A 26437-nucleotide genomic window follows, 5' to 3' on the forward strand; every position below is an offset into this window, starting at 1 on the left:
CACTTATGTTGCTTCCAAGTCTTGGCTATTGTGAATAATGTTGCAATGAACATAGGAGTACATGTATCTTTATGCATTGGTGTTTTCATGTTCTTTGGATAAATACCCAGCAGTGGAATAGCTGGATCGTATGGGAGTTCTATCCTTAATTTTTTGAGGAATCTCCATACTGTTTTCCATAGTGGCTGCACCAGTTTGCACTCCCACCAGCAGTGTATGAGAGTTCCCTTCTCTTCACATCCTCTCCAACACTTGCTGTTTCCTGTCTCATTAATTATAGCCATTCTGACAGGCATTGAGGTGATATTTCATTGCAATTTTGATTTGCATTTCCCTGATAGTTAATGATGTTGAACATCTTTTCATGTGCCTGTTGGCCATCTGTATATCTTCTTTGGAGAAATGTCTGTTCAGATCTTTTGCCCATTTTTTAATTGGGTTGTTAGTTTTTTTGTTGTTGAGATGTATGAGTTCTTTATATATTTTGGAGATTAACCCCTTATCAGATGTATGGTTTGCAAATATCTTCTCCCAATTGTCAGGTTGTCTTTTCATTTTGTTGATGGTTTCCTTTGCTGTGCAGAAGCTTTTTAGTTTGATGTAGTCCTATTTGTTTATTTTTTCTATTGCCCAGTCAGACATATATTGAAAAAGACATATATTGAAAATATATTGCTAAGACTGATGTCGAAGAGCATACTTCCTATGTTTTCTAACTTCTAACTTTATGCTCATCAACTTGCTCAACAGATTTGTCAGAGTGATTTTTTTTGTAAGCATTAGACAGATCATGACACTAATCTGCTCAAAACACCAAGTGTCTTCTCATTTCCCTCGGAGTAAAATCTAAAAGTCTTTATAATGACTACCAGGCCCTACCTGGTAGACCTGTCACTCCCCAATCTTCTTTCTCTGCACCCCCTCACCCACTACTCTTCTGTTAGTGTCTCCAATCCAGATGCTCTTGACCTTCTTGCTGTCCATCCAACACGGCAGCTACACTTCTGCCTTTTGGAGGGCTTCCCCTAGATAGTCCAGTGTCTGCTTCCTTGACACCTTCTTTGCTCAGAACTCACCTTCTCAGTGAGGCCAATTTGACCACCCTATTCAATATTGTATCCAGCCTTCCCTTTCTTCACCTCGCCTCATCCCTAGCTTTCCCAATCCCATCCGGCCTTGCTCTACCATTTTACCTTTTTCCAATAGCACTTACCACCTTACATATTGCATCATTTACATTTTAGTATCCTTATTTTTCATTGTCTGTCTCCAACCAATGGATGCTAAGTTCCAAAAAGGCAGGTTTTTTGTGTTAGTTTAGGTCAGTGATACAACCTGTGTGCTTAGAACAATACCTTGTAAATAGCAGTACTCAATATATAATTAATGGACCTCTAAATCTACTTAATTAGGAAAAGAAAATTGCAAAATTAAACTACATGCCAAAACTTACTATTATTAACATCATCATTATTTTATCTAACAAAAGCAATTATACTCTGCACCAGGCTTATTATGAACGAAGTTTTTTTCTAAATATTTTACAAATACAAATTCTTTTTATTTAATCTTCACAAGAATCTTTTTGTTGAGGTATGTGCTATTGTTATCTCTTTTGTACAGATAAAAGTAAACAGATGACTAACGGTACCGATGTTGATCCCTGCCTATTGTAAAACTCCCACTTTCCTCTCAAGATACCCTCATATCCTCTAGGTATCACATCACCATCCAACACACAGATAAATTCAGACCTTCCAATATTGGTTCGTATATTAAATATTTATAAAATGTAATATGATTCCTTTTTTAAGATAAAAAGAAATATAAACAATGTCCTAGGATTCCCTTCCCACAGCTAGTCATCTTTCACCTCCCTTATGTTGCATACACTCCACTTCAGATACAGCTGGTGTATATGTTTTTCGTTTCTGAGCCACCAGCCATTTATCAGGAAAATGGGATAAGTTAAAAGACAATGTTCAAGTATAAGTGATTGGGAAAAAGCATGAGAATATATGCTCATCTTTCACCTCAAAATTAACCTACATAGAATGCTCATTGATTACTTAGAATAAATTTACCTTTGACTACCAATATTATTTTGCTAGAAAAATTGTTTTCAAACTTTGCCTTGAGAAGCCTATGGAAATGAGACTCATTTGTAGCAGGCGATTTGAACCTCCACCATAATAGAACAAAGGGTATCGGTTCTGATTTATTGAATGATTTTGTAAGACTTTGTTTACATAAAAGGTTCTGATACTATAGGTTGGAAATTTCTCTCCCATATCATAAACACTATGATTTTGGGCACACAGTAGCCCTTGCTTGGCCTGGTGATATTCAGATAATTAAGCCACAATCTGTCTTCCAAAGATTTATTGATTTATTACACATTTTCAGAAATATCTCTCAAATAACATTATTTTGCTATTATAATTGATTACTAGTAGTGATCTACATATTCAGGTCCTAGAATCCATATTTCTTAATTTCCCATGTAAGTACCATTTTCAGAGTGTTATATTATCATGATTAATTAGCTTCTTATCCTATTCCTTTGTAAAAATATGTTTAAAATATACTATATAATGTAATAAAGCATTTTTATTTGTCGTAACTTTATAAAGATATTAATAGAAATATTTTTTCTTTAATATTTTAAAACATTGGTTAAGGGTACAATTTTAATATTTATACTATGAGAGTTTTTTTCCCTTTGTTGATCTATAAACCTTTAAGTCCCTTACAATCCCAACATATCTAGTGTTATACAAATTCATCAATATTTCTTGAGGAGGTGCAACAAATACAAAAATTTTAAAATGCATGTTACACCGGTCATGAACTAGTTGTATCTACTTTTATAAAGATGGCTTATTTTGCAAAGGTGAAATACTGATAAGAGCAACAAAGATACACAGAACTTGGGGTTTAGTCTTGACATGAAGGAACAGTGAAGCACAGCTTGTTTATCAGTCTGACAAGGAGAGTACCAGCTGGCTAATTAAGTGAACCTAATTTAAACTAATGATGTAGATTCTCCAGATAATGTGCTAACGGCTAGAGGAGACTGCTGATGACACTTAAGAATACTCCCGAGGTGTTGCAATAAGCCACTCTGCATCCAAGCAGAACCTGATTTTGCTCCGAAGAAGACAAAATGAGGTCAGTTGTTTACTAGCTAATCTTTTAGACAGCAAAACATCACGTGTATGCCATTCTCACCACAATTTTAATAGTAAGAAAAGCAATGATCATTTGACTTTTAAAGCAACACCAAGGTTATATAATCCACTAAAAAATTGTGACCTTTTACTTTTTAAGTTGCAGATAGAAATGATATTGAGGTATCCACTGAAAACAAATATACCCTAATGGTAATAATTTAACATGAGGTTTATAAAATCTTACATTGTCAAGAAAATATTTGTAATTTTAATAATAAATTGTAACAATGCTATTCAAATTTTTAAAATGTTTAATCCTAAAATACACATTTAATACCAATCCACACAGTCAAATACATGCAAAACGAAAAGTCAGAAATGTGATCTCTTAGACAGGTCAGTATGAAACTCTAGGGATCTAATTTAACTCTATTGGAAAAGAAAGCTTGAAAGATTAAATTTAAATAAATATACTGTCTTCTTTCTCTTTTTTCACATTGTTTTTTCAAGAATAAAGCATTTTGATTTTGGATTTCACTGTTCCATTTCTATATCCACACTATAGAAAATTCTATAGTATTTTCTATCATGTTTGGGAAATGATTAACTAAATTTTGATTATAATCAATATTCTTAGTTGCCCCTGTATGATATACTTGGGTTAGAATGAAAGAAAGAAAGGTACGGCACACAATCAGGAAGTATAACTTCATTTAGATTCAAAAAAGGCTGACTTTGACTCTAGCCTCACTCAAAAAAAGTAGTCAACTTGAGAAAGGATGTTTTACTTTTTATTGCACATTGCAGTTGATTTTAAAAGTATGCTCTGCCTTTGGATATAAATAAAGCTTTAAATCACAAATAAAGTTTTTTAAATTTAGTTTTTTTAAGTAGCTAGAAATATTCTTTCTTTAAATAGTTCTAAAACTTGAATTATTTGGATTATTAATTTATAAAACAGAAAGTTCAACATCTGAGTCTGTAAAATTTATCATTTACATATTGTTTTTAAATTAGAAAAAACCTTCAGGGAATTTAAAATTCTAAGAGATGAAGTATTTTAAGTATAAAAATAGAGTCATTAGGTTATTCATAATTTACCCTTAAGCATGAACTTTTGAGGACTAAGATTCACATACTCTCAGGTAAAGTTAAGACAAGTATAAGGATGTGTTTTTTCACCCAGCAGGCAGTAGACTGACGGAACTCATTACAGACTGAAATTATATGTGGTTGCAAAAAAGAGAACTTAGACAAATTCAAAGATAGAATATTTTAATTTTTTTAAAGAGAATCTTATGTGTTATATACCTAAAATTTTAGGTTGATATTTATAGTCAACAATAAGCCATAAGAAGTAATGACATTACCAGAAAGCATATTAAACTGAATGTACCCGGTACGGAAATTTTCACTTTACAAATTAATGTGATCTCTAAATTTCTATAGAACAGATTATTGCAGAAGGGCCCCAATCAATGCAGGTGCCACTTCACTCTCCTTCTTTCCGGTGAGGTATTCAGTAGCCCCTGTGATTCAAGACGTTTTCTTTTTATTGACAGAAGGGTCATATTGAACTCCATCATATACCTCTCCAGAGCTGTGTGAGCAACTCCATGACATAGTACTGCCTCTGCCTTTTCACTCCAATGATCAAGTTCCACATGTTTCCTACAACAAGGATGTATCTGATATGTTATTTTTGGTTCCTGCAATGGAAAGCAGCTATAGAAAGTGAGGCAATAAAGCTGACAAATGGTGGTGTGGGGCAAGATGCATCAAGAGAAGGTTAAGGTTTGTTTTTGATAGTAAAAAGTCTGAGAATATACAGAGACTACACCCAGAGCAGGTTTTTGTTGTTGGTGGTGCCATCCAGTGCATTCCAACTCCTAGCGACTCTGTGTGCAGCAGAGTGGAACGCCAGCCAGTCTTTTTGCACCATCCTCTCACCTCCCGGCGCTATATCAGACAATGCTCTGCAGCTATTCACAGGGTTTTCATTGCCAATTGTTCAGAAGTGGGTGCCAGGTCCTTCTTCCTAATCTGTAAGCTCTGCTGAAACCTGTCCACCATGGGTGACCATGCTGGCATTTGAAATACAGGTAGCATAGCTTTCAGCATCACAGCAACACGCAGCTGCCACATTATGGCAACCAACAGAGGCGTGATGTGGTTCCCTGACCAGGAAGCAAACCTGGGCAGGGGTGGTGAGAGAGCCGAATCTTAACCACTAGAGCACCTGGGCTGGCTCTCAGAGCAGGTAGAGGGAGTAAAACAGGAAGTCAACCACCAAGTCAACGAAGATGCACATTTTTAAATTGCAAGATCTCATCAAATTACCTGCTAAAATGTTACTTGAAAGTTTGGTAGCACTTTCACCTTTAAACCCATCTGGGATAAAATTTTTTGTTTTAATACTCTTAAATCAGCTCATTTAATTAGCCATAAAAGTATACCTTTTTTATTCCTTCTTGGGGTACATGTTATTAATTTATATTTTCCCTTTAATTTGTTCTTTCCCACTATGTTTTCAAAATTTATTACCATGACTTTTACCTTAATATTGTCTTAGTTACTTTTACTCTCTGCTAGGATTGTAGTTATATCTTCTTTTATTCAATTCTAATCGTGTTAATCGTGACTTTTGTCTTTGTTCTTTGCCAAAATTCCCAAAGAGTTTCTTTTTAATTGTTTTTCTTGAAGAAGTCATTTTTACCTTTTATACGTTAAATTCTGCTATGTCTTTATATACATAACTGTATACTCTCCTTCTTTCATTTAGATTATTCTGATTTTCTTCAGCTGAATTCTAAAATTATCTGATTAAACGTTTTATTTTCACTCTATTATTTACCTGTTTTGATTAAGGTAGCAAAATTCCCTCAGAACACAGCCTTACTTGTATTCCATATGTTTAATTATGATTATCAATATTGCTTGATATTGATATTTAGATTTTAAATTTATTTCTGTGATCTTGATAGCTTAACATTTTTTCAGGGAATCAGTATGAAATAATTTCATTAATATTTCTTGAGACTTAATTTCTAGCCTAGCACATGGTCATTTTCACTAAATGTTTTATTGAGCGAATGCTATGGTCTGAATGTTTGTGTCCACCCAGAATTCATATGTTGAAATCCTAACCCTCAAAGATGATGGCATCAGGAGATGGGAGGTGATTAGGTCACGAGGATGGAGCCCTCATGAATGGGATTGGTGCTTTTACAAAAGGACCCCACAGAGATCCCTCGCCCCTTCCACCATGTGAGGACACAGTGAGATGGCATCAACTATGAACCAAGAAGAGGGCCCTCACTCCATATCACGACACTGCTGGCACCTTGATCTTGGACTTTTCCAGACTCAGAACTCTGAGAAATAGATTTCTGCTGTTTATGAGCTACACAGTCTATCATATTTAGGTATAGCAGCCCAAACAGACTAAGATAGTGAAATGTTTAGTGATAACGTATATTAAAGCATTGCTGGATGCAAAGGTTAATACATATATCTGTTAGTTCAATGATAGTAATATGATTCACTTCACATATACTGTTGATTTATCAATTATAGAAGTATCAATTTCTTCTCACTTTGATCATGTCAATCTCTTCTAGTAGTATGACAACACTTTATAAAATTATAAGTAATCATATGTGTTTTTATTCTTATATTTTCTTAATAAACTTTTTTTATCCTTATCAAATAACTTGATTTAATTTAATGCTTTGTGCCTTGAAGTTCCTTTTAAAGTTTTTTGTTAATATAGCTACACCAGCTTTTTTGTTATGTTTTTAGTATATGCCTGCATTATCTGTTACTGTCCTTATATTTCAAATTTTATTTTTTCTTATTTTCTGGGTATATCTTTTATAATATGCATATAGCTAGATTTTCATTGTTTGGTCCAACAATTTTCCTATTGTCTTTCAGTTATATACTTTGGTTCATTCTCAGTTATTGTAATTATGAACATATTTGGTTTTATTCTATCATTTTGTTTAAAATTTTTTTCTATTTGTCCTAGTTTTTCCATTCTTATTGTTTTGTCTTTCTCATTTCTTATTTCTCCACTGTATTTATTTGTAAGTTATTCATTGAATTTTATTTTTTTCATAGACAATATTTCAAGACATAGATTCTTGAACTATTAATAAATATACTTAACATAAGCATCCATAATTGTTATTATTCCCACTTCCAAGTAATACAAGAAATCTTAAAATATTTCAAATCAAATCATCCCTTTCGCTGCTTACATATTGTTATACAATATTTAAACACTTTTGCTGCTATTTTTCTCCCGTGTTTTCACTCTTCTAAAAACTTTAACCTTAAATTCAGAGAATACCCTTATTGTTATTGACAGTTAATATTTTAATAGATCATTTGTTTACCAATTTTCTTGCTCACTATCACATCAAATTTACTGCTCAGTTAATTTTCCTTACTCCTGAGGCAAACCGTTTTCAGTTTTAGTTCTGTTTCCAATTTACCTTGGTGATAAAATCTATGATTTTGTGTGTCTCACACAATAAATAAAGTATGCTCTGGTTTTAGAATTATTTTTTCACCAACCATATAATACCAGAATATATTTTATTTTGACTTAGGCTTTTAATAGTATTATTTCACTCTCTTTGGTGTCCATTTTCGCTGTTGAGAAAATTGCTGCTATTCTCATAGTAGTTCATCTGCCATTTTAAGATCTTATGGAAGTTATATGAATAATAAGTGATATTAGCTTTTCTCACTTTTGAATATCTAGTAGGTAATATATATTCAGTCAGTGGAGGTTTCTAGTTTAAAAACTGAATTTTTAGACCAGCTTGATTACTCTTGAAACATACTTCTAATTCTAACCTACAGGCTAAAGAGTCTTAATAATCCCTAACTGAACGCCTGTAATTTGTTGGCCTATGTTGCAGCTGAAATCAAAATAAAATCAACCTGGTCAAAAATCCAGCAATCTCACAGACAGAAGCATAAGAAATGAAATATACGGAAAAACATATTCTCACCTTAGATATTGGACCATTAGACTAGATATACATGAGAACTATGTAATCCATAGTTACCATGAGGCATTAGAGTTTTCTAGTAGAACAGTTATTCATCCTTTTACTCATGATTGTACTGTGCATTCTCGTATTAGAAATTGAAACATTAGACTAATTATCTGCTGTAAATTTGTAATCCTAGAGATGCCAGAGCTTTCTAACACAAATACTTCTCATTCTTTTATTTGTGATAACAAGCACATCTCGTAATAGACAATCAATAAATGTATACAGGATGGATGGATGGATAGGTGGATAAATGATTAGATGAATTCATGTGAACCTTTTAAGAACTCTTAGAATGAGAAGCCCTAACTTTGAACTTCTAGTGTTTTTTGTGGTTCTAGTCAGGAATCAATATTAGAGGGACTAACGGCTACTTCAATATTCAATTTCAAAACCAATATTGGCGCAAAATAAAAATCTCTGTAAATATAAGGAATAGTTAGGTTCCAATAAGTCTCAGAAATTTTGGTAGTCAACCAGTATATAGAATTTCTATATGCCAAGCTCTGCTATAAATGTTTTATATGCATTAATTGATCTAATCCTTAAAATAACTTTTTGAGATATGTATAGTTATTACTCTCATTTAACAGATTATATATATCTCATAAAGCTATTTTAAGTTTGTTTCCTCTGAGCTGAGAAGCAATAGATCATAATAGACACGGGCCCAGATACTGGAGCCAGACTGCCTAGATGCGAATCCTTCACTGCCCCTTGGTTGTTGTGCAACTGAGTTCAAGTAGATTGCCCACATTAGATATTTTTGGAAAAAGCAGGGAATGAAACATTTGGTGGCTCAAACCAGAATGGTTTTCATAACCATGACTATGGCAATGTTCGTTAGAGATTTTTTTCCTCTGTCGTTGACCTATATATATATTACTTGTTTTACTACTATAGTAAAACCTACTAAGTTACCATTACCTAGTAAAGCCCACTATTGTCTTGGCCTCTGTTAAGAATCAAATGTGGAAGATATAATACTGTTTCTGGAATGATAACTAGGAATACCTTAATTGTCCTCTGACTGGGACTCCCCTTGCTCTAGACAAGATAAGCAGCTCTGAAGATGATTTTGGTGGAACTAGTCATGCTAGTATTATGATGTGTTCATGGAATCTAATTTTTGAAAACAAAAGATATTTAAATTTCTTCTTTAAGTCATTAAGCTCAGGGAGCAGAAGGAGAGGAGAGTTTGCAGAAAATGCATATATTTTCCAGTTATCCAAGTAATGAAACAAGTTATCAATGACACTCAAATGGCAACGCACAAGTTACCTCATCGAGACTGTTACATTAAAGTAAATGTTTTTTAAAATCACTTTCAAAAGTAGGAATCATTTGTACCTGAACAACTTTTTGGGACTGCACATCAACAACAAGGACTCTGTCCAAAGTTGGCTGTGCAACATAGATGAACTTGTCCTTGACATTAACAGCTGAGGCCCACACACACCTCTGAACTTCATCTCCTTCAGCTTTGGGGCAGACTTCATCCTATAATTTAGAAAACAGAAAATAAAATGAATATCTTAAATTATAACATGGACATGGCAGCGTTATGGGTAAAATTAATGTTTGATGCTTTATTACTTTCAGGATCAAAAGTTAAATATATATATAGAGAGAGAGAGAGTTACATGAAATAAGTGTCTAGTGCATATTTGTTTATTAAATGTATATAGAAATCAATGTAAATGATAACTCTTTAAAATAAATTTCATCAAGTCCTTAATTATTTATTTCTAGTAAGATATAGTTCTTTCATTTGTCACTACCTGCTCATAACTCAGTAACTTCAGAAATGGATAATAAATCCAATATTTCCTCCCAAATCTCCCAATCGCAAGCTTCTTTACCAGACATTAAATGTCACATTAAAGTATATTTAGAGCTTCTCAAAACATCAGTGGTTGTCTCCATGGCACATCCATGGTCTTTTCAAAATCCATCCAATTCACCGGAAATGATAGGAGTCTTCTAATTTGTGGAGATTCAGAAACTTAGAAAAATTATAATAAGATAGTTATTCAGAATGGTGATTTTATTTTTCAATTTGGTATCAAGGTCAAATTTTACAAAATTCTTTAATCTGCCCAAGCCTTTTTTTTCTGCTCCTTTACCCTAGAACTGCCTTCTGGTTGAATATTGTAGAATTTGTCCTAGATGGCCATAAATGAGGCAAAAAATACCTTCTATGACCTCCTTCCCTGCATTTTGTCAATTAATGAATGTGGAAGGGATACATAAGCCTTTGTGCTTAGTGCTGGCAGACACATCACAAGTAGAAGAAATGTCATTTAGCTCATTATTTTGTTTCAGATTTTTCTTTTATTCAGTGGTCTATTGGTTTCACGCTTCTTTCAATTTACTTATAGTTGGAAAAACCACTAAGAAGAAAGATTTGTTGAACTGTACATAAAATATATGTGTAATAATAAGTACTTATTTATATAATGATAATGATGTAATGCTAAACACTGATTCCAGTGTTTCAATTGTTTTATGATTTAGGTCTGATCATTGAATATTGATGTCTAATTTGTTGATTTGTATACTCCAGATAGCAACTGTTAAGCTAAATTAGAATACTCTCTTTCTTCTCTAATTCAAATGAAAAACACTTGTTTTTCAGCAGAGATTTCATTCAGCATTTGTAATTAATAATCATGAAGCAAAATCAACAAAGTTTTTATCAACACCACTAAGCATCTCTTTTAACTTAAAGATAATACCAACAGCTGATAAACCACATTCGGCATTTAGTAATTAAAATGAATACCACAAAAATGTAACCCTTCTCAGGCAGCACAACCACATAATAGGCTGTTTTCTTGTTTTCATAAAATTTGGAAAATAATGTAAAAACCAGAGCCCTTTGGAATGAGCAGCTCAGTATGTGGTCTGCAGTTTTTGTTCTCCAAACTTCAAATATGATTTAGGGAGGACCTGGAGTGCCCACTAATTTTTAAGATCCAGTCCAGAAGTTTCCAGGTTTAGCCAAAACATCAGAAACATAAAATGGTAGTGTTCTCCTCTGAACAGCACACGTTGTTCCAGGCTTCCAGGACATAAGCAAAAAAACTAAAAACTGAACATCCAGTGTACGCTTCTGGTAGTTCTGGAGGTATGACATTAACTCCTTTCATGGAATGTACATAATCGTTCCAGATGACCAGCAGTGGGGTCATGCTGAGTAATGTCCATGGCACCCTTAAGCAAGCAACACAAACCTGAAGGCAGAAATCTGTCCTCAGCACACACCCAGAATAGAGTACAGTATTGTACTTTCATTCATCAATTCACTGAAATATTATTTTCTATGTGAAATATTTTTCTTCAAAAGTATATTCAGTACCTTCGACAAGAACTTATTTTGTGAGAATCAAGCACTATATGAAATATGCATTGAGAGAGATGAAGAGGTGGGGAAAAAGTGGGACCTAAGGTTAATGAAAGGCTCTGAATATAGGGAAATTGTTTACAAATTCTTTACTGTTGTATAAAAGCTACCAACACACCCTGCCAAAATAAGAGACAGTGTGAGTGACCTGACACAGAACTGTCAGCCAAACAACTGCTGAACCAGGAGCAATTCCCACCCCTTTGTTTGCTACAAAATTATTCAACAGTAAAATAAACTGCTCTGCTGGGAATTATCTACTATTTGTATGCTGTCCCTGTAAGATTTCCCCGACCAGACTCACAATCATTTTTACAGAACCATTAAAAGTTTCCTGACAATCACCCTGAATTTTCTTTGCTTCACTTTATGCCATTATTTCTGATTATAGTCTATTAAGTCCCATTTTAGAATAGCACTCTTATTTTTTCAGATTACGTAGATTAATATTTATTTTTGTGGAGAGGAATGTTTTTCACATGCATTAGGCATTTAATGGGATAAAAGAGAAGATAAAAAATGCCAGAGATGCAAAATAAGATTAAGATAATACATACTGATGAGGAAAATTGTCAGGAATCATATCAAAGAGTATCATTAAATTACTTTTTATAGAAATGTATACTACTATTTAGAGTAAAAGAAATTAATAAGATATAAGTAACGAGGATGAGGGTCAATAAGAAAAGACAATTCTAGTTCATAATTAGATCTTATCTATTTTCCTTTGAGTCATTTCCTTATTTAATAACATATTTCCTGTGTGTGTGTTATCCTCCTCCCAAATTTTAGGGGGAATACAACATATATTACTGGTGATGATACAAGTTTTGATTTAGCAATTAAAATAGTGTGGATGATACCTGATTTGCTAAACAATAATAGATCAAATAGATGAACATATGCACTCGTCTTCTATGGAACTTGGTTATTTTTATTTATTGTACTGATTACTTATTAAAAACACTTTGCTCTCAAATATTCAAATTCCCATCTCTCCTTCTTCTTCTCCATAATGCCCCTTTTAGCACATCTTGAGTCATTCATAATGAGGATGTTATTTGCCACAAGCACCTCCGCTTTCCTTGCACCAAACTCAACAAGTCTCTGTCATTAGTCCCTCCTCTCATTCTTCTGTGTAATCATAGAGTTGTCCACTATCCTCTGACTTCAGAAAGACTTGCCCATACTTAATTTATAACTTTAATTATGTCTCCAAGTATTCAAACATGCACATTCCCTTGTAATTTAAGAAGCAAACAATAAAACAACATTAATTGGACTCATCTGCTTTTCCTTCCAATCATCCATCTAATTCTCTTTCAGACTTTGAACACGTTGTTTACAACTTTACTTCTGTTTCCTGACCTTTCACTCTAATTTGTTCATACTTCAAACTGGCTTTCATGATCCTGTTTCTTCCAAAAGAGGTGTCTTGAAAAGTCATCAGTGGCCTCAGAATTACCAATTATTAGTCTTCACTTCTTGTTGTGAAGCATTTATTAAGCACTTACCAAGTGAAAGATATTGTGCAAAGTTATGTTTGGAAATAAAAACATGCATATGAGAGAAGGCTTGCCCTCAAGTTGCTTATAGTTTCTGCTGTATTTGGCTGTTTCAGACACTTGATTCTTCTGGAAATGTTCTTTCATTCTTGCAAGGCAAAGGTTAGCAAACAATGGCCCCAGGCCAAATTCAACCCACTGATTATTTTGATATGTGGCCCAGGAACTAAGAATGTTTTTGTGCTTTTAATGGTTGAAAAAAAATCAAAAGAAGAATACTGTTTCGTGACATGTAAACATTATATGAGATTCAGATTTACATAAATAAAAGTTTATTGAAACACAGCTACACCTATTCATTTAAATATCGTCTATGACTGTTTTCATGCTACAATGGCAGACAAAGACCATATGGCCTGCAAAGCCTAAGATATTTACTGTCTGGACTTTTGCAGATAAAATGTTGCTGATTCCTCATCCAGGATATATCTGTATCCCAGTTATCATTTTAAGCCTATTAGTTAACTCCTGTCTATAGTGGCTTCTTTACTTTCTGTTCCCTAATCTTGACTTCAAGGAAGGTAAGCCTCAGACTTTGGTTTTCTGCTCTATTTCCTTTACATTAAACTCATCTGAGAGCACATTCATTCTTATTGCCTTGTTATTATCATGGTCAGATGACACCCAGAGATTAATCTCTGGCCTTGTCATTCACCAGGCCTTCCTCTCTCAGTTTCTTTCTAGAAAAACTGTTGAATGGGCAACTTAAAATAGAGACATACATAAGAGAGGGAAAAAAGTATACTATATTAAAAGAAGTATTAAAGGTGATTCAAAAATTAAATAGAAAATAAGTCAAAAAAAGGTGAAATACAAACACACACACATGAACACACATAGATAGATAGATGAAAGCTAAGATAAATAGATAAATAGATATATACACACAGATCATATAGATAGATGTTGTCTATCTAGCAATAGATAATAAAGCCTAGTTTTTATCAGGGAAGTTTAAAAAACTAAGTAGTTCTATAAAATAACAGAGAGACTATTGAGTAGTAAAATAACAAAGAGTAAAATGGACATTATTAATCATGTATAAAAAAATTATCGAACATAAGTATTGTTGATACACAAAATATCCTGTCATTTAAAAAACGTTTAAAGTAGACTTAATAATCTAAAAAATGCCAGGCCTAGGAGCATGAGAAACAAAAGCACTGAAAAGGCAGGCTAATTAAGCCCTAATAGGTTAGAGTTCTCTAAGATATAAAGAAAAGTAAATATCTGATCTTCTGCATAATGACCTAAGATGTATATACTCAATTTGGGCATTGAATTAGGCAGCACTGTGGATTCACCCAAGGGTGGTATAAAGACGCTTCTAGATGGGTACTGAACTACTGGAAATGCATGTTGAGTCAAAGGAGGAAAGACAGGGTTTGATGTTTTGATAAATATGTAAATATAAGCGTTTAAGTTTGAAAACTTAAAGACATGTTGTAGAACTGGTTTTCTCATTCATCTGGTCACTAGTTATTGAAAATAAATTGGTTTTAGTAGTTCTGTCTTGTTTCACTTTTCTGCTCTACTACCAGTCAGGTTCCTAAGACTGGCAGGAGAGTTCCCTCTCTTGGCTGTAATTGAGAACTGGTGGGAAAAGAGGGCTTTAGCAAAAAGAAAAAAAAAAAAAAAGAAATTAAAAAAATATCTTACTCAAAATGTATAACTGTAATCTTCATTGTTCTCCAACAAAAGGCCTGTCCTCTAGCTAGAATGTTCTCAGCAATATTTCATAAAAACCAATGATTTTCCACAGCTACTGAGGAGCATACCACAAATTTTATAAATCAAAATATCTTCAATCTACATTTGGCAGCCATATTTCAACACCTTCATGACTCATCCCTAATTACTGTGGGTCTTACTGATATTCTTCTTGTCTGAACTTCGTAGCATTTATATTTTGTGCCACATAATTTGGCATTTAATCATGTACTATCATTCTCAATTAAAATATTAGCTTTTGCTATTCCTATATGTCTACATTTTCCAAACATAATGGTGAATGTACAATATTTCCTCAGTAAATACATGTTTAAATGTCACTTATCATAGCAAAAAAAAACAGTCAAGAAGTATATATTTCTCAATCTTGATGTTAACTATGTCATATCGTCCAGAATCATTGAGTAACTGAGTTTTAGAGTAACAGTATTCAAAATGTTGTCTGTGGACAGCTGCCAGTTGTTGGCATATCGTTTGTTACCAAGTTGAGAATAGTACAGAAATTGAAAATAACCATTTAGAATCCTTTATAGCAATTTGACATTGCCATAATAGCTATGTGCATGATTAGTGGACGTATCTTCTTAACAGGATTTAGACCAATTTGGGTGTTGTCAAACTTGCCTGGAGGGTTTCATGGGGTGGAAATTACCTATTGGTTAAAAAAATACATTGAGCAAAAATCAAAGTGATTCTTTCCCACAAATAGTTTAAGAAACACTGATTTTGAACTTTCTTTTCCTTTCTAGCTCTCTCTCTCTTTTAAACAACTTTTTAAAAAAAAAAACTCCAAAGCTGTCATGATCTGGGTCTATTGAAATAAATAGAAAAGTGAATAATGGAACATGTGAAAAAATAGTGTTCACTTTATCAAATGCAATAGAAGATAATTGTTCTCAATGAAGATTTGTTCATTTTATCACCAATCAAGGCATATGAAACAAAGGTTCTTTTGTACTGGATTAGAATGTTTAGGTTGGGATTCCAAGGATATATTTATAGCCATGTGAAAATATACATGTCAATGTTGAGCTATTTGTGAATACACCAGATACAATGTACTCTTTTACTCTTGCTTTGCAATATTTTAAAAAAAACTAGATCTTAAAATAATGTATTAAACAATTTAATATCAATGGCTATCTCACTTATTGGACTATTTTCCTAAAAAAGGCAATGAGGTTAAGGTATTTTCATCAATTTATAATTGAGATCACTCTTTACAACCCAAGTGATACAACTGCTTTTTTCTATAATTGGATATATTCGACTTATCTAATTCTATTTGCCATTTCGTCTATTAAAATGTCATAAACAGTCTAGCTCATATTACTCAAAGCATAGGTAGTCATGGCAATTTAGGGGCTGATTTGCCTTAATTTGGCCTGTCTGAGAAAACTGTCATATAGCATGATTTTGATTCTAGGATATCAAATGTACAAAGATGACATCACAGAAATTTTCATCATTTAACATAAGAAGAATATATTTATGTCTTTCTGTGTTACAATAAAAGTGGAGCTGATAAACTGAGGACGGGTTTCTCTTTAGAGATACATATTACAAAGGTTAGGAAAACAGGCTTTGAGGTCAACCAGACCTAGATGTAATGTCCAGCTTTGCACTCATACTAGCTGTGTGAATATTCCTTTTAGCCTTGCTTACCTCACTGGTATGATAATATTACCTAGCACATAGAATTGTTATTCGAGTTAAATGAAATTATGTTTGAAACTGTCAAGTGATCAATAAATATTACCTGTTATTTTCATACAGAAAATTTTCTATGGGCTACATTTCATGAAAACTATAATAGTCTACACATTTTTCATGACATTTTTTTTCAAATTTCCAAACTGTTTTGGAAAGAAGATCACTATGGATATTTAAGAACTTCAGAGAGTTGCTTTAAGTACAGAATGATTGTTGCATATGTAGTCAGTAGATTTATTTTTCGCTTTATCGTTTGTTAGTTCTGTGACACTGAGCCAATCACTTGACTTTTCTCATTTCCTCATTTGGAAATTGAGGGGATTAAATTAGGATTTTGTCAATTTTTTTCATTAAAAAAAATCAAAGCTATCTAAATTACTTCTACTCTGCTTAAATAAAAAATATTTTACCAGTTTATAAAAATATTGTATTAGGTAAGAATAACTACTCAAAAAAAATAAATCTGCAGAGTGTCAAATTTTAAATACCTACAGAACATAAGAGAAGAAAACTCTAGACATTTTGTAAATGCAGGACTAGATGGTTTGGTTTTGGCTCTCCTGGTTCTTATAAATCAGCTGGAATCCTGGCTAGGGGTTTGTCGAGGTGCCAGTGGACACTGAGAATCCCAGGGCAGGGACTTAATGTCTGTCGGGAAAGGCATCAATTTGAATAATGGGGAGATCAAATTAAATATCGAGACCAAAGCTTTCAAGTTTGTTCGAAGAACTAGTAAACAGTTTGGCAAAAATTTGTTTGAATTGAAAGCTAACATTAATCACTAAAGGAATTGGCAATTATGGTGGATATCAGGAAATGTAAATTATATGGATTCACAAGGTTCGTGGTGGACCAACTTGATTAAATGGTAGTGTGGATAGTTGGAATTAAAGAATTAGTTGTATTTAACTGTTCCTCAAAGTAATGAAGATTTGATTTGTACAGCAGAATTGATACTGTTTCCTAACTTGTTTTACAAAGTACACTTAGTAAGTTTGTTAGCTAGGGACGGAAAATAGGATTAAAAACAATTTTTCTTACCAGATAACACGTGAAGTTAACTGACCACAAAAAGAAAAAAAAAAAAAGCTGGACTGTAGGTTTACACCTTTCTTTAAAAAGATGAAAAGCTCTTTATAATCATGACATTACTATGAACACTAATGAATATCTTGGGAAGTTAGGGCTTACTTTTTTCAAGTATGTTCTATACTCTAGTTTCTCTAAATAGCAGTGGGGAATATTTGCTCAAATGGTTCCTTCCTACTACTGATTAATAAACTCTTATGATTAAAACAATCAATAAAAACATTTTTTTAAATGCCCAAAGTATATACATCTCCCTCTACAATTTTTCTAACAGCTGGATATCTAGCCTAATTTTTTAACCTTTGAAAAGAGGGAGACTTCTTTCTTATAAGGTAGGCCTTTTAATTTCGGCTAATGAGCTTAAATCTGTTTCCTTACAGCTTGCAATCGTTCGATTTGGTTCTTCCTTTGGAGCAACATATTCTATTCCAAATTTTACTTATGTGAAGGATTTATAAAAGTCCTTCAAAAGTTTAAAGATAGTTTGTCAATGCAGCTTTTAAAATATGGCTCCCAAAATTGAACTTTGGGTGTTTTACTCCAGTCCTATCTTGTGAAATGCATTTCCTTTGCCTATCTGATTATACATTTCATAGGTATTATTTATTTCAAAATCTATATTTGCTTTAGTATTATGATCAGAACAGATAGAAGTATAATCTGTCAAAGTAAAATTGCTTGTTTTTAAAAGACATTTTAAATGAATCTATTTGGATTAATTTACCTTGATGCTTTGAAATTTTTACATTAAAATGGAGTAAATTAAATTATTTCTTATTGTGGCAAGTCCATAGGATAAAGAGCAAACAAAGTTAAACTTTTAAGTAAAAGGGTCAAAGAATTTGAAAGAGTTGGAACATTAGAAACGATATAAGTTCCTCTTCCCTTCTCTAAATGTTCACCTCTTTTTTTAGTAGTGATACATAAGTTTTGATAATGCACATTTCACAGATTTCTCTTTTGGGGACATTGGTTGAGGAGCAAGAAAGGTAGTACTGATTAGCTTTCTAAGTATGAACATGTAATCTTTCCCTGTGGATAGCTTACTGTCTTATAACTATTTAAAAAATGTTGGCATAAAAGCATAAATTGAGTTAATTTTACGATTGTTGCATTATCTACATTTGGTTCAACACAGTGTAATATCATTTAGGAATTGAACTTTTTTCTGTAGCACATAGTTGCACAATGCAGATGGAGACATGTCATTTTGATTGAGTTCTTCCATCTCTCCATATTGTCCAGCACAGAAGTGCCTCATGTGGAAGACAGGTTTAAAAGTATTTGCAAGACTACCATTGACTGAAAAGATTTATTCTGAAGTGTGATAGATTTATCTTCAAAAATTGTAAGGCTGTTTATAGGATAATTACATGCATTTCTATTTTTAAACTTTATTGTAATTCACAAATTTGCTCCACACAGAAATGGCTACATTGAGTAACAATATACTTTTACCTTTTAGGTCAACATTCTTTAAAAATGACTTTAGCATGATTTCTATTATTTACTGGTTAATTATTATTGCAAATTCCCTTACATTCTATTTCTTAGAGGTATTTAGTGAAAGGATATTGGCCGAATAATTTATACACATATGTATTTTGCTATGTTTGTATCAATTAAATGAAAACCATGAAAATAGACTCATTTTTAAATCAGATTTTATAAACCTTCATAAATAAATGTTACATTAAAAATTAATTTAGATCTGCTCCTACCTACTTTATAGGTGGAAAATATAGTCCAAAGGTACATTTTCTTTGTCCTTTCTCTTTAAAATTTTATCTTTATTTATTATGTTGCCTACAGAATTAAATTTTGTCTTGTTTCTCTTTTACTGACAAATTAGATAGGGGTTCTGCCGTACTATCCAGTTCAGAAAAATTCTTGAGTAAATGTGTAAACAATACTGAGTGAGAATTCACTAAAACTACCTCTGTGATTTGGTTCAATGCAAATCCTTTATAATGTATACAGATTATATAATCAGATATGTTATTATTTTATTCCATCTGTTTTCCAAATAATGTCAAAAGTGAGCTATCAGATATAAGATAAATTTTTGTGAAACTATATTAGTAAATAACTGTATGTTGAAAGTTATACTTTAAAGAGTTACTATTTTTTAATGAAAATGATACCAGTATATAGATTTTTAAATATGCTAAACTCATTTTCTTCTGCTCTTATTATAGGGAATACATTTTTCTTCTTAAAATAGAGGTGAGAAAGGACTGACTGTCGCTGTCTTTCTTAGGATGGAAGAAGGAACACTTGAGAAAGAGTCAGTAAATGGATTCAGTTCCTGAAACAAGAAACACTTTGGTGGTGATTTCAGGCAACTTAGTGATACTGCCAGTAGTTACGCTGCTCCATTGCGTCTCATACTACATTTTCTTTAAAGCTGTACAGATAAGATTTAAAACAGGAAGGAACAATTGTCTTGTTTGGCAAATCCTAGGTGAACTTTAGGTTTTACCATTAATTTGCTAAACAATCCATACTATGTCCTCTAAAAATGCTCTAATACAATTTTGAAAATAAATTACTAAAATAGGAAAAAAGGAGTTTTTGGGGGCAATACATTAGGTAAATAGTTAAGAGGTGAACAAAAATTTCAAAGTTTAAGTTTTGTTTTCCTTATAAATCTTATTATATAGTTGTATCTTAAATTTCCATGTAGAACATATATAAAATAAATATATGATCAAATATATAGAGAAATGAAAACTTGTCATTTTAAACTTTCAGCTATAACTTTTTTTTTAATTTTTAGCAATTTGAAGATTTAATAAATGAAATTGAAGGCATTAATCTACTATATTGTTTTCGTTCCTGATCCACCTCTCAAATTATTCGAACTGAGATTTAAGACCTATTTGAAATATGAAAACAATATTAAAGAAATGACTAGCCTTCAGTGTTAAATTGCAATTTTGACAACTGTTGTTGAAATGTAAAATATACAAACTGGCTAAGCTCATTAGCCAATGAGGGGGCTGGCCCAGTGGCGTAGTGGTTAAGTTCGCACACTCTGCTTAGGCGGCCTGGGGTTCGCAGGTTCAGATCCTGGGTGCAGACCTACACACTGCTTACTAAGCCATGCTGTGGCAGGGGTCCCACATATAAAGTAGAGGAAGATTGGCACAGATGTTGGCTCAGGGCTAATCTTCCTCACAAAAAAAAAAAAAAGAAAGAAAGAAAATCTAAACAATGAGAAATCAAGCAAGAGCTCAGAAAATTATAGTTAAATAGAAATTTTAAGAAATTTCAAGAAAAATAAGAACTAAAGTTTAAATAAATCACTAAAATTATAAACCTAATCCACAAAAGTATTAAAATAATTATATAATTTTTAACATAATAGTCAAGAATAGTCAGAAATTGTGTAAGCAAAATTATCACCTTTCATAGAGAAACACCAGTAGAAAATATCTAATATTGATAATTTATGACATACCACTACAAGAAATTATTTTAAGTGATCAAATGTAATTGATTGCATGAAGTGAGACTGGGAATACGGAGGCATGAAGTAAGAAACTATTACTTTTCATCTAAGCTTTTTTGTATTATTTTATTTTTACCATGCAAATCTGTTACCTTCAAAAAAGAAATAGGTAATTTTTTTGTGAATAAAACTAAATCTTAGACCTGAAACTGTAGTTTAAGATCCAAATAAGATAGATTTATGTGATTCTGTAAATCTCAAGTAAAAAGCTTTCATGTTTAAAGACATTTGTATGAATAATTTCTTATGTTAAATTCTTCAGTTTTACCCTTAAGTAGTTTCTATCGAAAAATCCAAATTATAGTAAGTGTACTTCTTTCTAAAGTGCATAGAATGTACTCATATGTGTATAATAAGTCCTTATATATATAAGGACTCATATAAAAATGTTTTAAAATGATGGAAATAGATTCTCTGAGACACATACATTATTCTAGTCACATTTATCCAAATAAGTTGGCTGGTTCTTACTAATAATCTCTTAAAGAAGACTTAAAATACTATCTTAGATAAAATTACTTGACTCAATTAATATGCTATACAACTCCATTAAAATGTTGTTGCACAATTTACATACCTCCCACTGTTGTTGCCTCAATGTAAGGCTTACATAAAGTCTAATAGAAGCACAATGTGAAAATTTTAAAACAGTGTGATTTTTAATGAAAGACTAGAAGGCCTCTTTAAGTCTAGGGCTTCGAAGATCAATTTCATAAGTTTATTTCTTTTAAAATCTACAGAGTAATCTTCTAAGAAATAGTTTGAGGTAGTTTACATTACTCTCTTTAGGAAGCTCTTTGCAGGATATCATTGTAACCACAAAGGAATGAAAGCTTAAATTTTTATCATTCTATAACTCTTTGTAAGTTAAGCCATGTTTGAATAGAGACGCACTGCGAAAAGAATAAGTGTGGAAACATTTCGATTACCTTTCTGAAATATACAGTGGTACTGAATTCAAAAGGTTCCTCGATGGCTTCTTGGGAAAATGAATCATCAGGATCATAGAAAGAGGGTTGCATTTTGATAAGTATTTCTGTGACCGAGTTTGGAGATGTAATAGCTGAATTAGAAACAGAATGAAATGCTGAAAAGAGAAATTTGGAGGTATGACTAAGGAAATCGATGAATGCCATGAAGGCTGCACTGCTCGAGGTTAGGGGAACACCAGCAAAGAAAGAAATGTGGACCACTGTGCTCCCCATTTCTCATCTCAGTTTCCATATCTTGATAGCTAAGTTTTCCAGACACTATGGACAACCTGTTCCTACATACAAATTCTAATAGAGTACTAATAGTATTTGTTTATAAAGGCAAAGTAATTTTCATATGTGGAAATTCCAAATCTAGAAAACAGACATTTTAGTGGTGAGAAAGTATGTTCTTCTGCAGTTCAGGATTATTTAAGTTAGAATTCAAGCCAGGAATAGAACCTTCATGTCCCAAAATGTCAGACCCACACATGATAAGATGTATGTGATTTTCTTTTAAGCTCTTCTAGTACCCGTGAAAAAATAAGTAACACTATGTTAAAAAATTAAAAAATAAGTAACACCATGTTATGTGTGAGGAATAGCAGCTAGATCTATAATAATTACATAGAAGTAATTGCATTGCAATTTTGAATAATTGAATTGTAATTGAATAATTGCATGGAAGTAATTGAATTAAAAAGTATTCGAGATTAAAAGAGTGGTAGATAAAAGGATGACACAATGATTGAAAACCAGAAGAGTGAAAAAGTTGATAATCTTGGAAAAGCCTGTTATCCTTGAGCCTGTAATTTAAACATTTTTCCAATCCTATTTCAGTTTGAGTTCTGAATTCATAAGTCTGGAGTAGAATTCTATTTGCTTGAAGTTCATACTGTAGGTTACAAGATGAAATCATGTGTACAACGAGGATAAATATCACAAGCATCCTACCTTGTAAGGCTACATAACAAATGAGCGAAAAAAGAAGATGAAAGGAGAGCTGAATGCATGTTGTATGAATCCCTACCAACTCGCTGTTAAAAGCTGAGACCTGATGCAATCTGACATTGCACTAAAATTGAATTTTTATTTACAGCAAGCAATAACATCTTCTGAGAGTTTTGATGGAAGATTCTATATTCTAAATATTTCAGTTTTTATCCAAACTTTACTAGCCGGTAAGTTATATTGGGCATTGCACTGCTACTCTTTTAATATCAACAGTGAATTTGAAAAATATTATATCCATGTTTAATCGTTTTTCATGCGAAAAAAATGATTCCAAAGGACTCATTTCCACTACTCACACTCAAGCAATTTATCTTCTGAAATCCAGATGAACTCGCTTTTTTTCTTTATAGAACTCCAAACTATCTTATACAGAGCATCCACATAGTACATTTTGACTACGATCCTGAATTAATAGACCCATGAGGTTATGTTTACCCTGAAACAATTCAATGATAAATTCTTCTATGAAACATTTTTCACAAACACATTAAAAGAAGAACACTGTTTTGTGAGAATTATTAAGTAAGGAGGAATATTAAGGTGAGGAGGAAATTAGACGTAATACATCTTTCAACTTCGAGAAGGCTTAAAAGAATGAATAACCCAAGGCTCTAAGCCATAGAATTTTTATTAAATTCATTTAATAAATGTTACTTGAATTACTTGACCATCTGCCATGTGTAAGGCACTGTACTAAGCATGTTGGGAATATGAACACTAATTAAACAAGGTCCTTGATCAAGAGATAGTAAAGCGTGGTAATTTTATACATCAACTAGGCTACGGCGCCCAGTTGTCTGGTCAAGCACTAGTTTAAATGTTGTGAAGATGTTTGTGGACGTGATTAAAATTTACAATTAGTTGACCTAAAGTAAAACAGATCACCATTGGTAAGGTGAATAGGCCTCATCCAACCAGTCGAAAGCTTTAAGATTTAAGAATGAGGTTTCTCGAAGAAGAAAAAATTCTGCCTGAAGACTTCAGCAGAGAAATCTTGCTTGAGCTTCCAGTCTGCCTACAGATTTCAGACTGAAGACTACAGTAGCAATTTGTGTCTGAGTTTCCAGTCTGCTGACCCATGCTGTGGATTTTGCACTCAAGACTGCAACATTACCTCCTATCTGAATTTCCTGCTGGCTAGCCTGCCCTATAGATTTCAGACTTGTCACCTCACCCACCATAGCCTGAGCCAATTCCTTAAAATAAAGACAGAGAGAGAGAGAGAGAGAGAGAGGCATATACGGATACAGATATAGATATAGGTATTAATTCTGTTGCTTCTGTTTTTCTGGAGAAAAATTTTCTCCTTGCGTCATACTCAACAATTTTCTGATGAAATTATTTTGTAATTAGAAATTTAAATCTAGTGGAATGTAGCACCAAATAGCTTACACACTCTGAAATTGATATCTTCCTTGTGTTTACATATAGAAAACAAAATAACTTCATACAAGAAATAATTATTTAGTTCAACATTTATTCTCAAAGCACAACACCATCAATTTCTTTTTGTTTCTACTGCTGTATACTAGCGTATCATGAAAGTGTCTGTGTATATACATATTCTAATTATTTAAGCTTATCTTACATTAAGGAATAAAAAAAATAACAGAGCAATATGACCTTCCCTAGCCTTTATTTAATATATATGGACTACAATAATTACATAAAAATATGTCTTTCTGTTTTGGTATAGACAAATGCCTTTATTTTCTGCATTTAACAATTATAAGCAGAACACAGCTTTAGCCATTTCACCCTTCTCTATATTATTCTTAGTGCTTTAAAAATATATTGGTCAGCTGAAATGCACTTGTATTTTAATTTCACCATCCAAAGCAGTAGAAATATTATAAATTTTTAAAAACCACACTATTTGATAGTTGCTGTATTCTTAAAAACACAAATCTGATTTTTCCTACTCTTTTTGCTTACCCTTCCACGAGAGTATAGAAATTTTTCTAAATTTTTGTTTTATATAATATAAGAATGCTAACTCTCTATCCTTATATTTCTTTTCATTTTGCAGTATGCATTTCTAGCATAATCCCATATGTAGGATGACTAAGATTTCCAGGGGCTATGAGTTGGAAAATCTGATGCGGTAAATTAGTTCTTAATAACCGATTATCCCTGCTCTGTCACTGTTGATGTGCGCTTGTGGATAAGGTTCTCAGACTGAAGGAAATGAGTTAAGGCTGTCATCACTGGTGTTTGGTTTCTACCTCCCCTTCAATTATTAATTTTTTATAGAAAATTATATACAATTTATATATATTTTGTATGTATACAATTTCTCCCTATATATATATAGATATATAGAGAGATAATATAGAGAGATAACATAATTCTATATAGTTTGTACTGTAGTTGTTTTAGGAGGAAGTCTAAGTATTCAAAGTTTTTACAGAGAGAGACATTCAGGTGAGTAAACTTATGTCCAGACGTGTCACAAAATTGTCACACCAAGTTTTTGCTTGCTTTTTTAGCTTTCGGTTCCAAGTAGTTAAATTAATTCACCCAGAGCCATCAAAAAATGTTCCGGGAAAGCACATTCTTTAACACTTAAGTCCAGTTGCATAGAACCATTTACTGGTACTCTGGAATAGTACACATGTAATGCAGGAAGAAAATTCTTTGTCTCTAAATTTGCAAGTCAAATTCATGAGGTGACAGTTTTGTGATGACAAGACTGAATTTCACAGATTATCTTATTAGTGTTAGTAACTGAAGTTTCAAATTCTGTGATGTAACCAACACATCTGTGTCAGCTGTAAAACTACTGGTCCTGTAGGAATCAGGGAGAAACACTCTGTAAAATTATTTTGCTTTTATTTAAATAATCATTTTGATGCCACATTTTCTGCACCTGTGTGTTAACCCAGATTTCTGATCCATAATGTTTTTATAAAAATATGAATGTGGTATAAAATTGAATGGTTTGCTTTATCACAAGAAAATTTTTATATTTTTGCATTATATTATATTTGCATTATATTTATATTTATATATATGCGTTTATTTATTTACACACACACCTCACTCAAAATGAATTCAGTTAGTGTTGATATTACATGATTATAAGACAAAATAAAATTGCATGTACAATTTAAAATGTTTTTGAACTTATGGTTAAACTATAGCTTAACAAAAATGGTAAAAATTCTATTTCATAATTTACCCTATAACTGA

At 32.4% G+C, this 26437-nt stretch overlaps 1 protein-coding gene across 4 annotated transcripts in view; it reads right to left on the reverse strand.

The window, feature by feature from the left end:
* FSTL5 (follistatin like 5) overlaps positions 1–26437 on the reverse strand; it is a 688045-nt gene that overhangs the window by 71818 nt on the left and 589790 nt on the right. For all 4 annotated transcript variants that reach the window (XM_058550291.1, XM_058550290.1, XM_058550293.1 and 1 more), the window contains one exon: positions 9593–9742. In XM_058550291.1, coding sequence (XP_058406274.1) covers positions 9593–9742 — 150 coding nt within the window. The remainder of the gene's footprint in view (positions 1–9592; positions 9743–26437) is intronic.

Source organism: Diceros bicornis, chromosome 11 (assembly GCF_020826845.1).
Source record: "Diceros bicornis minor isolate mBicDic1 chromosome 11, mDicBic1.mat.cur, whole genome shotgun sequence".
NCBI lineage: Eukaryota > Metazoa > Chordata > Mammalia > Perissodactyla > Rhinocerotidae > Diceros > Diceros bicornis.